The 15,049-nt window shown below is 46.3% G+C and overlaps 1 protein-coding gene across 1 annotated transcript in view; it reads left to right on the forward strand.

Annotated features, from left to right (window-relative positions):
- The first annotated feature begins 523 nt into the window (after nt 1-523).
- NELL1 (neural EGFL like 1) overlaps nt 524-15,049 on the forward strand; it is a 284,886-nt gene continuing 270,360 nt past the window's right edge. Inside the window, exons 1-2 of the mRNA XM_082762270.1 lie at nt 524-640; nt 4,756-4,884. Of these exons, the coding sequence (XP_082618396.1) occupies nt 592-640; nt 4,756-4,884 (178 nt within the window). The 5' untranslated portion in view covers nt 524-591. The remainder of the gene's footprint in view (nt 641-4,755; nt 4,885-15,049) is intronic.

The following is a 15,049-nucleotide window of genomic DNA, read 5'->3' on the forward strand; positions in this document are numbered from 1 at the left end:
GATTGTTTCTTGCCAAGGACTGAGCCAAGTTCAGGGCTGGAGAGGAGAAGTGTTGAGGTGCAGAACAGCCACGAGAGCAGATTCTGCGCTGCCCCGCAGGTATCCTTCCCTCCTTTCCCCCTTTTCCCCTTCCCAGCCGCACCAGCGGGGAAGCGACTTGAGCGAGGAGGCTCCCTCAGCCCGAGCTCGGGTCCAGCTTTCCGCACCGCCTCCCTTACTCCCGGCGCTGCTTCCTGGGGCCGGGCACGCTTAGCGCCGAGCACCGGCAGCTCCGCACGGTGGCTTCTCCCCGCTCGTAGCCGCTCCGTGCGGCGGCAGCGCAAAGCGGAGCGGGGCCGGGGGTCCCGGGGGCGCTCCCCGCTCCGTGTCGCGGCCGGGCGGCGGCGCTGGCGAGGCCCGGGGGGGCCGCGCGTCACGGCGGGGGGCGGGCGGGGAGCCCCCGCCGCGGGGGCGTCGGGGCCGCGCCTGGGCAGCGGGCGGAGCCGGAGCCGCTCCGTGCCTGGGAGCCTGCGCTCGGCTCGGCTCCGCTCCGCTCCCCAGCAGCTTGCCGGCACGGAGGAGGGAGGCGGGCGCCGCCGCCGCGCCGCGCTGATGGGTCTGCTCCTGCTCCTCTGGGCGTGGGCGGCCGCCGCCGGGGCAGGTGAGAGGATAGGATGGGATGGGATGAGAGGGGACGGGACGGGGGTCGCCGCCCGCCCCACCGGGAGGAAACTTCGCGGGGCGCCGCCGGTCGGGTCCCCCTTGGCCGGGCGCGGTCCCGGCGGGGGGCTCCGGGCGCGGCCGCTCGGTGGGCGTGGGAAAGTTTGCCGGGAGCGGCGTCTCCCGGGGCCGGGCTGAACCCAGCCGGGGTCCCGGAGCTGTCCGCGGTACCGTCCCGGCGAGACGCGGCCGCCGGTGCGCGGTGCCGGCCGGTGCCGTGCGCGCTGCGGGGCCGGGCACCGAGCCCTGCTCCCTGCTCCCGGCGGGGCTTTGTTCTCGCCCCTGCCCCGGGGCCGCCCTGCGTCCCTCCGTGCTGCTCGCCGCTGTGCCTCGGGAAATCGCTCTGCGCGATTATGGGAACCACGCAGGAATCGCGGCTTGAAAATCGTTCGTAGGGTTGGCTCGCCAAAACGCACCGGTCTCGAGGGGTGCGGCATAGAAGTAGTTGGGAGAAGGTAGCGCTCGCCCTTTTCTCAGTGGCGTTACCGCTAGGATGCAGACAGACGTTTGGAAGGGTCAGCGGCTCCCAAACTCCTCCGCTCGGCATCGCGAAGCTACTCGGAAAGTTCTTTGTGTGCAACAATTGCTGCCGAAGGGAGAGAGGAGAGCAAAACGCCCCTCGTAGAGCCTGCTCCTTCCCTTCGGAATGACCGCGCACGGATGCAGGGACGCGACTCGGCTGTGCCGACCTAAAAGTTTCTCCATCCCCAAACAGCTCCTGCGTAGGGTGCCACGGAAATCAGGAGCGCGCTGCATGCGTTGTGCGGCTGCACGCTGCCTACATGGAGCCTGGCATGACTGCTGGTGATAGAGGCACAAGCAGAGAACGCGAGCTGTCGGAGCCGTAAGGCGGAATTAATTTCGTTTAGGGATTTCCTAGTGACATCATTCATAATTATATGGCTTAATCCTCTAATCTACTGTACTGCCTTCACTTCACATTGGGCCAAATCCACCAAGTCCTGAGATGATTTCTGCGCCCGCCTCCTGTCTGAATTAGTTGGAGTCTTGCTCGTGTAAGCCCCTGGTTTAAGGAGAATGGCCCAATTACTTTAAATAGGAATTGAAAGCAACATCAGTCAGGATCAGGCCCGAGCTTTGCACGGTTCTTCAGGAAGAGCTTACAGGTTGACGGTTAATTTTTAGTTCAGAAAGGAGGAGTATTGCCAGCCTCCTCTCCTGCTGAAGGGAGGCAGCATAAAACACTAGATGCAAGTGCCATTGATATGCCTGTGGTATCTTTCTGATAGACTGTGGGAGACCACAGGGGAAAAGGAGACTTAGTTATCGCACTGAAGCTGCTGATTTGTTGTTTATTAATTATTAACTAGGCTTTTGAGTGCCTGCTGCAGCTTGAAGAGGCAGCACAGGAAAATGACTAAAAATGACTAAGTATTTTAAGCAGTGTTAGGCTCTTCCTAAATAGTTGCTGTGACATTAAAAATAGTCTCCTTTTTTTGGAAAGCATTTCAAAAGCTGGAAGGGGGCACACTGAAGTTGTCACACAAGACCCTTCACTGGCATAAATCGAAGCCTGTGGAGCCACAGTGATCTATGTATACTTGTTGAGCCCCAGGTACTCAGGCTGGAATAAACAGCTTTAATGGAGCAGCGAAGCTCCTGTGATTTATGGGAGGGCATAGGCTTGCTAGATGCGGTTTCTGTCCTCATCCTGTTGATGTCAGTGGCGGAGCTTTCACTGATGTTAATGGGGTCAAGATTTGTCCTGCTGGATGTTGTTTGTCCTCTCCATTGAGCAAGTTTTAGTCCCTACTTAGTCTGTCTTCGAATCAGTAGGTTTTTGCTGCTCCAGATAGATCCGACCCCTTTCAAACAAGGAACAGCATACTCTGCTCTCAGCAGGGAAAGCAGACTCTCAGATGAGTAAGTTCACACAATAAATAAATAAATAAACTGAATAAAATCCTTTGGTAGAAATAAGAAATTGTTCTGTTTTTATTCTAAAACATCCTTTGCTTTTATGATTTTGTCCAGAAAGGTTGTTCCCTCTAATAGTATATACAAATCCGTGTCTAATAGTATATACAAATCTGTGTCAAGGGCTGCAAGGGGTTGCAGCCCTTGCATTAGAAGAGTTGCTGTAGGTTGGAAATGGAGTGGTAGGTAAGTTCTCTTGATGACTGCAGGCAGGTGTGCTTAAGAGCAAGTAGTTTCTGGCTAATGTTGGCTACAGCAGGACGTGTATATTTTTTCAGTAGCATTTTGACTGTGAGCGCGGTTTGGGACCAGAAGAGCTGGCTGGCTGTGCTTTCCATGCTTGTGTTTCTCCCAGAAGGGGAAGGTGTGTTCTTGGTCCGTCAGCGTGCACAGCATCAGCTGTAGCTTTTTGCTGCTTTCGTGTCTGATACTAAAACCTGATGATGTTGCTGAGTATCTGGGAAGGTGTTGCTTTTGGATAATTCTATCTGGTGTCATATTCTCTGATCTAAAGTTTCTACAAAAGCTACTTATCCGCACATCCTTATGAAACACTGTGCATGTCTGCACTTCGATATGTCAGCGTTCTTGGAGGATCAGTTTGGCCAAATGCTTCTAGGTGTTGATTTTCATTGTAGAGTAGTGTTGATGAAGCCCTTTTAAAGCTGTCTTTTCAAGGTTTTTTGCTACTCAGCTCGATGTGCAATAGTGTCCTCTGTATTAGTACAGCTGTTGTCCTGACAAGTTTTAATACCCAAGCGAAAGAAAGGAGAAACACTGTGGTACAGTTGATTTATGAGTAGAATACGTAACTTCTTGTTCATTCTGTACACCTCAGTAATTTCTTAGAGCCTTTCAAAGAATCAAAGTAGAGTATTTGCAGCTTAACTGATCCAGAAGCACAGTCCTGGAATACTAAATGAATCAATTTAGATCTGAACATGATGTCCACTCAGTGGAAATCAATCTGGATGTGCTTTGCAGGTAACATCCTTGCTCCTCAGAAGTCTGTGGGAGTTTTGTCATTGACTTTGGCTGTATCAGGCTTCTGTTCTCAGATCCTGTAACTAATGACGTTAGCAAAAAAAAAAAAAAAAAAAAAAATCATTAGGAAAGTGCTTGGATCTTGTGTGAGATTTTTTAGCCTATCTCTCTGGCACAGGTCTTATATGATATTTATTGCTATGTTGAGAGGGACTGTGGTCAGGCTGGCCTCTTTCCATCCCTTGAAAAAGGAGACAAGTTGAAAGAATTTGGTGTGCCGTGGCCGTTAGGTTGCCCTGAACTTTTGAACATGGTAACTTCAAACTGCTTGAATACGTGTCTTTTCTGTCAATTCCATTAGTTCCCCAATCAATTCAAGGAGCAGCAGCCTTTTCTTGGGCATGAGCCCTTCCTAAATCTTGGGCTTAGACTCATGCTTCTGCAGTAGGTGCTACTGCAGACCAGAAGGTGCTACTGCTGGTTTAGGTAAATGAATATCCCTTGTTTGTAGGTAGGCTTTGACATGCTCTGCAGGCACTGGCTGCGCTTAAATGTAGAAGACATGGTTCATAAGCGTTATCAAACAATTTGGTGAATCACTCAGGGCTCTTTGATTATGGCATCTTTTGTCCTGCTACCATATCTCCTCCAGGGTCATTTTGTCCAGTTGGGAAGATAGATAATGTTTAGACTGAGCTGTAGGGCCTGTTCTGTTAGTCACAGCTAGGTATGAAATGTGAGAGGAATTTTCAGCCTTCACGTCTCCCTGGAAATCATGTAGCCAATAGATGAGTGTTGCAAATCTCTTTCATCTTTTTGCATAGGTGCTTATGCTTTCATTTATTTATTACTTTTCAGCCTCAAAAAGATGCTGGGTTAATGTAATCAGTTTTATAACGTTTTAACTTGTGCACAGTAAAATCTATGGAAAGAAAAGAGTTTAATTGAAATAATTAGAAAAGAATATCTTCTTTCCTGCAGCAGAGTTACTGCCTTGTAAGTAATTACTGTATACAGTGTGTGTGTGTGAAGATACTAGAAATGCCTGTACTTCTCCCTTCTTTTCATTACCTGATTTGAAATAAAAATTGATCTAACTTCAAGTCTCCCTTTCTTCTTCTCTCCCTCCAACAGCTATAGGATTTGGAATGGATCCTGACTTACAGATTGATATAATCACAGAACTGGATCTTGTGAATACAACCCTTGGGGTAACGCAAGTGTCAGGACTACACAATGCCAGCAAAGCATTTTTATTTCAAGGTAAGACACACATCCTTGGTTCTCTTTTCCCACTTATAACTTCATGAGCTCCTAAGAGCTTTGACGCCCGATGCCCTGTAATGGTAGTCTTAACTGTAATTCTTTTGCTGAAATGCGTATGGCATTTTTTTGTGGGCTGTCAGGTCACTGAGATTAGAGGTCTCTAGGGGAAGTAGTTTGGGTAGGTTTACAACACTTCCAGTACGTGTTTTCAGATTAGCATGTCCAAGTGGCCCCAGGCGTGGGCTCTGTTGTATTCTTGGGCACTATCTCTGTCATTGTACAAATGCGAGAGAGACACAAAGCTGAAGCTATGTAGGTAAGAGAAGGCAGTTAATGTCTTGCCACCAGTTAGTAACAAGTAGCAAACCTTTCATCAACTGTATGAGAACTGTTAAAGTGAGAAAATCGGACCATGCTTAACTGTCAGAGATCAGTACCAGGCATAGAATAAATCACTTTGAATTGTAATATTATTCTTCATTCAATATTCTAAGATAATGCTTGTGAGGGGTTATTTTTTCCCACTTTTTATTTTTTTCCCCTCTCCTCTAGGTCGATGAGGAGCCGTTGAAATGCGGCATGTTTTATGGTGGTCTTAGGTGAGACCAAGATTAAGAGATCAAGTCCCAACAAGGGGTAGCACTGAGACTGTACAATAGGTTTATTAGGTGAGAGAGACTTTTTTATCACCTGGGATTAAGAGAAACATTAAAGAACAGTTAGGAGCACTTCTACTGCAGAGGCGTCCAATGTTTGTTTTTTCTTTACTGTGCTTTTATTACGCATTCAAGTGGGTATGTTAGTGTCTTAATTGTTGCTCTCTCTCCTCTGTGGCTGTTCTTAGAGGCAAAAGATTATGATCTCATTTTGTTTTACTTCTGGATTTGCAATACCAACTGACTTTAGTACAAGTAATAAAAGAAGTGGGTCTATAGTTTTAGCTGACTTTTACCTGGCCAAAGCCGGTTCAGGTGCCATAGCAGATGCTTCTGGAGACCTAAGATCTTGTCAGTCATATTTCCAATCTGTGCTATGCTGAGTAGCACAATTTTCACTGTTTGCTAGATAGATGCCCAGAAGATGGGCATTAAGTTAATCAACAATGTTCATTGTAATCATTTAAAGATACTGATTGTTTTGCTTCTAATACCCCTGACTACAGTTTTATGTGTCATGGATGAACAGTATTGAAGTACAGTCATTCCTCTAAAGACTGCAGAGGCCTAACTGACTCAAGATATGTTAGTATTTCCAATTGCCATTCTGTGCAGTTAATTGCAATTGCCCTGATGAACTCTTGCACTGAGCTTTCAGAGACTGGTGCTCAGAGCTGCAGAGAGAAGGATTGAGGTGTGTTTCTGGGGATACTGACTGAAACCCTCGATACTGAAAGTAGTTTTGAAAGGCTAGAGGTGGAGATGTTATGCTTATTCTTATTCTTTTGTTTTTTCCCTTGAAAAATTGCATCTGTAGTTTACGAACCTGAAGACTAGTGTAAAAAACATACAGCTTGTAAAGTTCACGTGAGCAGATAAATCCAAAGATAGATGTACACAGAAGCACTAAACAGAAGTTCACAATAAAGTGAATATATGTAAGTAAGTAAATAAAGTTGTTTTCTAATTCCCCAAACAAATTATCCTTGTAAATGCACACAGAAATAGCCCTATGCTTGGATATTGCCTCTCGTACACAGCTTCTTGGAAGATGATTTGGGAAAGTTACCGTCTTCACTTAAGCCCTTGGGCTAGGAGAAGACCGGAGACCTTTGGAGAATTACTCCATCCTGAGAGAGGTCTGTGAGGGATCTTTTTCTACTGCTGTCAGGCAGGATGGAAGTCTGAGGCTGCCTGTTGGCTGCTTCCCTTCTTGTTCGTATCTGTTATTTGTTAAATGTCAGCAGTATGTCGGCAGCTGTATGAATTCCCTTTTAGTAACAGGTGACTTACTTCACAGCTACAGTTGGGCTGTGTGCCAGGCCTTTGCCTGGAACCAGGAGACACTTAATTTTGATTCGTATTTTCCCATACAGTAAAACCAGTACAGAACCCAGAGGGATGTGTGGGCAACTGCTATGTCTCAGGTAGAAGGAATCATACTTTTTCCTGTAGAAGTTCACAAAAATCCCAACAAGGCGACAGTCCCGGGGAGAGGAAAGACTGGAAGTTAGCGCTTCGTTCAGAAATGTCTATATCCTCTTGGACCTGCTGCTCCAGTGTCGAAGAGGCAGCCCTTTCTTTACACAGAGCTTTGCTTTGATCAGTTCTTATCACATGCCAGTAGTCGGTGAGTGCTGTGCCTTGCTGCTCCAGCATCACCTCTGGGGCTCTGGGCAGGGGAGGTCTCGCCTCACCTGGCAGGCTGATTGCTGAACAGGGAGCCGTGGCAGGAGACCTCTTCACTTGTGTGCTTTCACCACTCGGGATTTCCTGGTTTAGGAAAAGAAAAGAAGATTTCGTGAGGGTGTTCTTCGGCGTGCAGCTTCCATGGGGGCAGTTTTGCCCCCCCCTTTCTTTTGCCATGTCCTTACAGCAACGTAATGGGGCTCTGAGCTTACACAAAGGCTCCCCAAGGAACGCTTTGTCTTGTAAGATGTGTTTTCTAAAATGACTTTACTAGAGCTGTTCAAACTGAGTGTGTTGCTTTGTGCATCCCTGGAAGTCTATATCTGTGAGGGAGAGAAATGGTAATTTTACCCCCACTCAGACAGTTCTGCATACTGCTGTAGTGTCAGTGTGAATTGTTTTCCTAGGCAATGTTTTTTCTGTGAATTGAGCTTTTTGATGCTGAAAGCTTTATGAGTTTTGGGCACTCTCTGAGTTGTGTTTAGAGCCCTACCCCCTTCCCCCCCCCCAAAAAAAAAAAAAAAAAAAAAAAAAATGATGGGAAGAAAGAGAGGCACAGGAGAAAGTGAAACTATTAATTTTATTGACTTTTTTTTTTTTTTTTTTTTTTTTTTAAATCTGTGATGTTAGCTCTGTTAAAGGAAGCGATTTGTTTGTTAAAAAAGATTCTGGGGAGTACCTCGTGATTTGATTGATAGTAGAGAAAATGTAGAAGGACTCTTTTCCCTGGAAGGTTGGCAATTTCAGTCCAAGGTGACCTCAGTGAAGTATTCTGATTTGATAATAATATTGGTAGTAAGAGCTGAGACTCAGATTTCCATGTAAAACAGTTTTACAGGCAAAGAATCAAATTCAGCTCCGTTGCAAATTGTGTGACAGCATGATAGAACCAAAGTGCCAATTGAGAGTTGTGGGTTGCCTTTGGACAAGCAAGTCTGTTCCTAATTCAGAAAAGCATAGAAACCTGTAATTAAGTGCAATCATCTGGGTGATCCTGTTGGGCTTTATCTTCGATTATTAGAGTATTTCAGCTGGATTTTTGATTGATCAGTTCAATTATTTGTGTTTCACTTCCATTCTCTGTGAAATGGGGGTGAGGGAATAATAATAATAATAATAATAATAAAAAAAACAACACACACAAAAATACAAACGCTGAACAAAACTGTCTGAGTGCTGACAGTGAGAATTAGATGAAATGTCGTTATCTAACTCACAGTTGCAACTCTGAAAATGGTCTAACTCATAAGATCCCTAAAATTCTGGTCTTATTTATCATTAATTTTACGGAAGGAGTGGGAAAAAAATCCTTCTGTCCAGATGGGTTGTCCCAGCAGCAAGGGACAAAGGAGAGTGAGTGAAGACTTGTGACTAGAGTGCTCTTGGGAAAGGTGCTCCCACAGTCCCGGTGTCCAACCCTACATCTCCTCACCTCCAGCTGGAAACCGAAAGAATTCAGGGAACCAGTTACGGGGGTGGGCTGGAAATCTACCTTAAAGAAATATATTGAAAATGTTGTTCATCCACATGATAATGCATTGTGATAATGTCTTACAAACACTGCATAAAAACATTTGTGAATGCTATCTTTCCAACGTCACAAGAAGATACTGAATTTCCTCAAACAGGACCGCGGTATACATTTTAGTATGTCAAGAAAGTATGTCAGAAAGAAGACCCTAGCAATTACAGGCCTGTCAGTCTCACGTCAGTGCCTGGTAAAATCATGGAGAAGTTGGTTCTCGAACTTATTGAGGTGCACCTGGGGGACAAAGCAGTCATTGGTCCCAGCCAACATGGGTTTGTGAAGGGTAGGTCCTGCCTAACTAACCTGATTTCCTTTTATGATAAGATCACCCGTATGGTGGACCAAGGGAAACCAGCTGATGTGATTTTTTTGGACTTCAGCAAGGCTTTTGACACGGTTTCCCATAGGATCCTACTGGACAAAATGTCCACCATACAGCTGAATAAAAACATCATACGATGGGTGAGCAATTGGCTAAGGGGCAGGGCCCAAAGGGTTATGGTAAATGGGGCTACGTCAGGCTGGCGGGCGGTCACCAGTGGGGTCCCTCAAGGCTCCATTTTAGGGCCAGTACTTTTCAATATTTTTATAAATGATCTGGATGTAGGAATAGAAGGTATTTTGAGCAAGTTTGCTGATGACACCAAACTTGGAGGAGTTGTGGACTCGAATGAGGGCGGAAAGGCCTTGCAGAGGGATCTGGATAGGTTGGAGAGCTGGGCGATCACCAACCGCATGAAGTTCAATAAGAGCAAGTGCCGGGTCCTGCACCTTGGACAGGGAAACCCTGGCTGCATGTACAGACTGGGCGATGAGACGCTGGAGAGCAGCCTAGAAGAGAGGGATCTGGGGGTCGTGGTAGACAGCAAGTTGAATATGAGCCAGCAGTGTGCCCTGGCAGCCAGGAGGGCCAACCGTGTCCTGGGGTGCATCAAGCACGGCATCGCTAGTAGGTCAAGGGAGGTGATTGTCCCGCTCTACTCTGCGCTGGTGCGGCCTCACCTCGAGTACTGTGTGCAGTTCTGGGCACCACAGTATAAAAAGGACATGAAACTGTCAGAGAGTGTCCAGAGGAGGGCTACGAAGATGGTGAAAGGCCTGGAGGGGAAGACGTACGAAGAACGGCTGAGGTCACTGGGCCTGTTCAGCCTGGAGAAGAGGAGGCTGAGGGGAGACCTCATCACAGTCTACAACTTCCTCGTAAGGGGGAGTCGAGAGGCAGGAGACCTTTTCTCCATTAACACCAGTGACAGGACCCGTGGGAACGGGGTTAAGCTGAGGCAGGGGAAATTTAGGCTGGACGTCAGGAGGGGGTTCTTCACAGAGAGGGTGGTTGCACACTGGAACAGGCTCCCCAGGGAAGTGGTCACTGCACCGAGCCTGTCTGAATTTAAGAAGAGATTGGACTGTGCACTTAGGCACATGGTCTGAACTTTTGGGTAGACCTGTGCGGTGTCAAGAGTTGGACTTGATGATCCTTAAGGGTCCCTTCCAACTGAGGATATTCTATGATTATAAGAAGCAGGCTGAACAATGGCCTGCATAGTGGAACTCCATCCCATGCTCTGTTTCAGGTAGCAGAGAAGCAGGGCTTGTTTTGCACCTGTGGGTGGAAACCTCAACGGAACCTTAAGTTCAGTGGCAGAGAAAGGCTTTAGTTATAAATCAGGCAGGAGTTGGTGTTGGACTGGTCATTCTGCTCCTAGGCAGTGAGCCCAGACTTCAGCCTAACTGTTACATTATGTGATTATCTTAAGCAGTGACTTTTGTTCAGTGCTCTCTTCTTGTGGAAGTAAAATTTTATTCCTTTTATAACCTGTCAGCTGTGCACATTTCTTTTTAATTCTTCTTCCCTCAGCATCTCTTTTGAACTGATAGAGGCTTAAAGCCTTTACTTATAAAGCAATTCCCACAAGAAGTTTATTAAGGTTTTCTTGTTCCCCTTCTTCACAATCTGGCAGTATTTTTTACCTTTAAATTAGGAACTATCTTTTTACTATGTATACTACGTGTAGCACTTGGCAACTTAGACCACCAAGAACTGTCCAAAGTCTACCTATATATAGTCCTTTCTCCCTTGTCTGTTTCTTTCTTTTTTTTATTTTTTTATTTTTTATTTTTTTTTAATTATTATTATTATTAAACAACTGCTGGATTTGTAAGGTAAACATCCAGCCTGCATCTCCTGCAGCACAGGGTTTGGTTGCGCTCCTTCTTCCCACTTTACTGGTGACTGCTGTTTTTTTCTTTACAGTCACGGCTCTGACAGGAAAGGTGAAAGAATAACAAGTATCTTGAAGAACAGAGAAAGGTTAATCTTTTTGTGAGAAAAGAGTGAATCTTGATTAGTTTCTGAAATGAGAGGGCTGTCCTGCTTCAGGCCAAAAGAGAGAGCAAAGCTGCAGCCTTGGGGGTTAAGAGGCGCCTTCTGGCAGGCTCCCTTGCACTTCCATGCTCTTCATAGGTGTTTCCTCTCAGGATGTTATGGATTCTGATTTTTAGATACCTTCCTCCTTGAATTGCTAATGACATGCTCAGAGAGTGGAGGTGTTTCCAGACCCCATTCAAGGGTCAGGAGAGTAGGTAGGCTGCTGCCTTGGTTCATCAGTGTGTGTGTGTGTCTTCTCACCTGAGCCTGTGGGCTGTGCCCTTCCGCTGAGGCTTTGTTCCACACCAGGCATTGAAGCTCAGTGTTGCCAGTGTGATGTGCAAGGTGTTCAGGCTGTGAAGCTCAGAAAAGAGCCAGGGACTGCATGAAAGGCAGCAGATAATGGCTCAGGGAGGAAATGTGCAATTGCTCTTCCTGGGGTGGACAGCACGGAGGATTGTATTGAGTGGGAGAGATGAAGTTTAATTTTAGAGTTGAGGGTGTTTGTCCCTCTATATGTAAGACAATCAACCAGGGTCATTGGTTTTGGTGATTTCTCCAGTATGTTTATAGCAAATGCGAAGTGTAAGCGATATTGTTTCTACAAAGCAGAAATCTTTCAGAAGAAGCAGGGAGGGCACACCATGGCTGGCTCAGTCTTGATCCTGCCTTCAGCTCCGGTGAGGCAGAGCAGCTCTGTCGCTGCTTCCTCGCATGGTGGTGCCTGAGGCATCCTGCCTCGCTGGGGTGCTGCAGAGGTTTGGGGCAGCACTGGTCCTGAGCCTCCAGAGGCTTCTCCCTGCTGCATCCCTCCCTCCTGTGCTCAGGAGAGCTCTCCAAAGCACACAGGCACCCTTGCATGTGTGGAAAGGCAAGAAACTTTTTTTTTTTTTTTTTTTTTTTTTTTAACTTTTTTTTTTAAATCAAGTAGAGCCCATCCATTGCCTCAGCTCATAGCTGAGTGCCTGTGTGGTCATTTGCTCGTGGCACCCCTCATGCATGTGGGTTTTTGCCTTTTCTTCAGCACGCTTTCCCCAGGGCACCATTTATGTGATTGAGGGGCTGAGTGGGACCCTCGGAACGTCCAGAACCTTCCGGAACCGGCTGCGTCTCCTCAGAGACACCCTGCAGCCCCTCTGCTGCCAGCCCCTCAGCACTCACCTCTGGCACAGGTATATCTCCATGGAAACTCTGAAAGCTCCTCAAACTTGTGGAGTTTTAATTTATTTCTTTCTTTATTTTTTATTTGAAGGTGGGCGGTGAGGTGTTTTTCTCTCTTCTGCACCCTGTTGTGTCGGTCAATGCCAGTTTTGACTGGGGAGGTGTGGATTTTGGATTTTACCTCAGGTTTGTTGTGATGCCCATGTCTAGAGTTAAAGGAACCTCAGGAGGGAAGGTCTGCTATGGTAAAAATAAAAATCTTTTCTATTTGTATGTAAAAACAGTATGTAAGCCAGCCTCTTGCCCTCATCCCGCAGTAACGTTTCCTTCAGAGCTGCTGGAGAGTTCCCTCCGCTTTCAGCTCTTTGTCAAAGCTGTGCTGTAAAGAACTGATAAAATAAGAGGTGAAATAAATACCAGAGGTATTCAGTGGCTAAATACAAGAGCCGGATGGTTTGTGTGGCTGGGTGTACATTGTTCCTTGGTGGCTCTGCACGCTGTTCCTGCAGAGCAGCTGGGCTGGCTGTGCCTGAGGGTGACGGAGCAAAGTGTGGCTTGTGGCTGTCAGGACAGAGAGGGAGGACTCGATCTCTTTTAGGGATCGTGGTTGCTCTCCAGCTTTCCACCCTTCCTTTCCAGACCTCTGTGAAAGCTTGAAAAGAGAGGGAAATCAATCTGGGAATTTCGGGGCGAGGACTGGGTGTGTAGAGACGATAATGCAGCTGGGGTGAACCGGCTCCTCTGAGAGCTGGCGAGGGACGCAGGCTGGTGCTGGGAGGTGGGTGGTGAGCAGCAGTCAGATGAGATTAACTGTGACAGGCAGGGCAAGGAGACTGGGACTCAAACTGGGAGATGGAGGGGAGAGGAGAGAAGCAGCTGTGGTGAGGAGCTTGAGGCCAAGAAGCAAACTGGTGACGGCCGGGCAGAGCAGTGACAAGGACGGTACAAGGACGCTGAGCTGAGGGGAAGGGAGCCGGGTGCAGGGATGAAGAACATGGTGAGGGGAACCATAGGCAGTGGTGGGGAGAAGCAGCCTGGACAGAGGTGAGGGGCTCGTGCCTGAATGAGAAACCTGAGGGCTGAGGTCTCAGGCTGGATGTGTGAGACTTGGGTAAAGGTTTGTTTACAGCAGAGACAGCACTAGGGCAGCGTAACAGGGAACAAGCACTGGAAGCTCGGATTTGGCAGTGCTGTAGGGTGTCTGTGACGTGCTAATTTTTAACAAATGTTTTTGGAGGATAAAGCTAGGATAATGTGTACTTAATTAATGACTTGGAACCTTAATTTTACTCTGCTTGGGTTGTTCACCTGTAAAGCTGAGGTACTAATACCCTTTGCTCTAACAACACTGGTGTGAAAAGAATTAATTAATTGTCGAGTTTCAGATACTGCACTGGAATAATTAACTTGGTCATGCTCTGTTTTGTCTTCAGAGAAGGATTTGAACTTGGTGAATTTACTGTTCAAGGTCTGCCTCGAATAGTAAAAATAAAACATCAAATCCTTGTTTGTCACACAGGTATCGTTTGCTCTTTGTTCTTTGTGCCCTGACTGAGGCAGGGGGACCCTCAGGAAAGCAGCATGTGATCCTGCAATTGAAAGTGGTACTGTAACGTGTACCTCTGGAGGGCTGAGCTAGGTGTCCATCGGAGACTTGAAAGCTTACAGCCTTCTAACTTCTTGTTCATATTTGTTCTTTTAATATAGCTAATCTTTTAATGTGTTTGGTATATGCAGTGTATTTTTTTTTTATGTGGCAATGAAATAATTAGTCAAAGTGGTTTTTTATCTTGTGTAAAACTGACCCTTTCCATCAGAAGGAAATGACTGGAGTCAAAATACAGCGAGCTGGGTGGGAATGAGTGAAATGAATCATCTCCAGTGGAAGAAATTAAAGGTCACTTGAGACATAATTATCGAACAATGCTCTGAGGCTCTGAAGATAGATAAACTACTGTTAACTTTGTCAGTGCCCAGAAGTAGTTTTTAGAATACTCATATATACCCATCCAGCGTTCGCTGTTTCCACTGTTGTTTAAATTTGAATTATGATAGAGCGTTGTCTAGGAGGAAAACGAATCCAACATACTGATCTGAAGATACAATTGTAAATCCTTGCAAAATTTCTTGTTGAGTATCCCCCCCCCTCAAAAAAAAAAAAAAAAAAAAAAAAGGTAAGTATGAATTAAAACAGAAACTTAGTTGCACTGAATTACAGTGACCAATTTCCAATTTTTTTTCCTATCCTGAATGTTGTCATGCTGCCTTCTGTTACTTGACATTTTTTGGGTTTCCCATCATGTCTGTAATGATTAGGAAAGAATTCTGAGCACACATTGACTCTGTCCTTGGCAGTTATTTTTGCTTTCCTGGGAGACAATAATTGTGCTGCTTGTCTATCTTCATTGCCACTGTGGTAAGTACAAAGGGGGATGTGGGAGAAGCACTTCAGTATTTCTGTAGTATGCTAAAAGCCTCAAATGCTTCTGGCAACCTGTTGACAAAGTCCTGTAATGAAGATAAGCAGAAAGAAAACAAAAGGTCTCTACTCTTCAGTGGGCAGAGAGGGGGCTAGAGAAATTAGTTTGTGATTTTGCCAGTAAGTGCCGCATGCTTCCCCACGGCATGACCATCTAGGTCCTTAAAATGGAAGTAAATCAATTTAGATAACAGAAGGAATAACAGTCTGAGTTTCTTCTACCTTTATCAGAAGGGAAACACAACAAAAATTCTCTCTCTTCTGCAGAGGATTTTGGTGAG

The sequence above is a fragment of the Aythya marila genome (assembly GCF_965140915.1).
Source record: "Aythya marila genome assembly, chromosome: 5".
Taxonomy (NCBI): Eukaryota; Metazoa; Chordata; class Aves; order Anseriformes; family Anatidae; genus Aythya; species Aythya marila.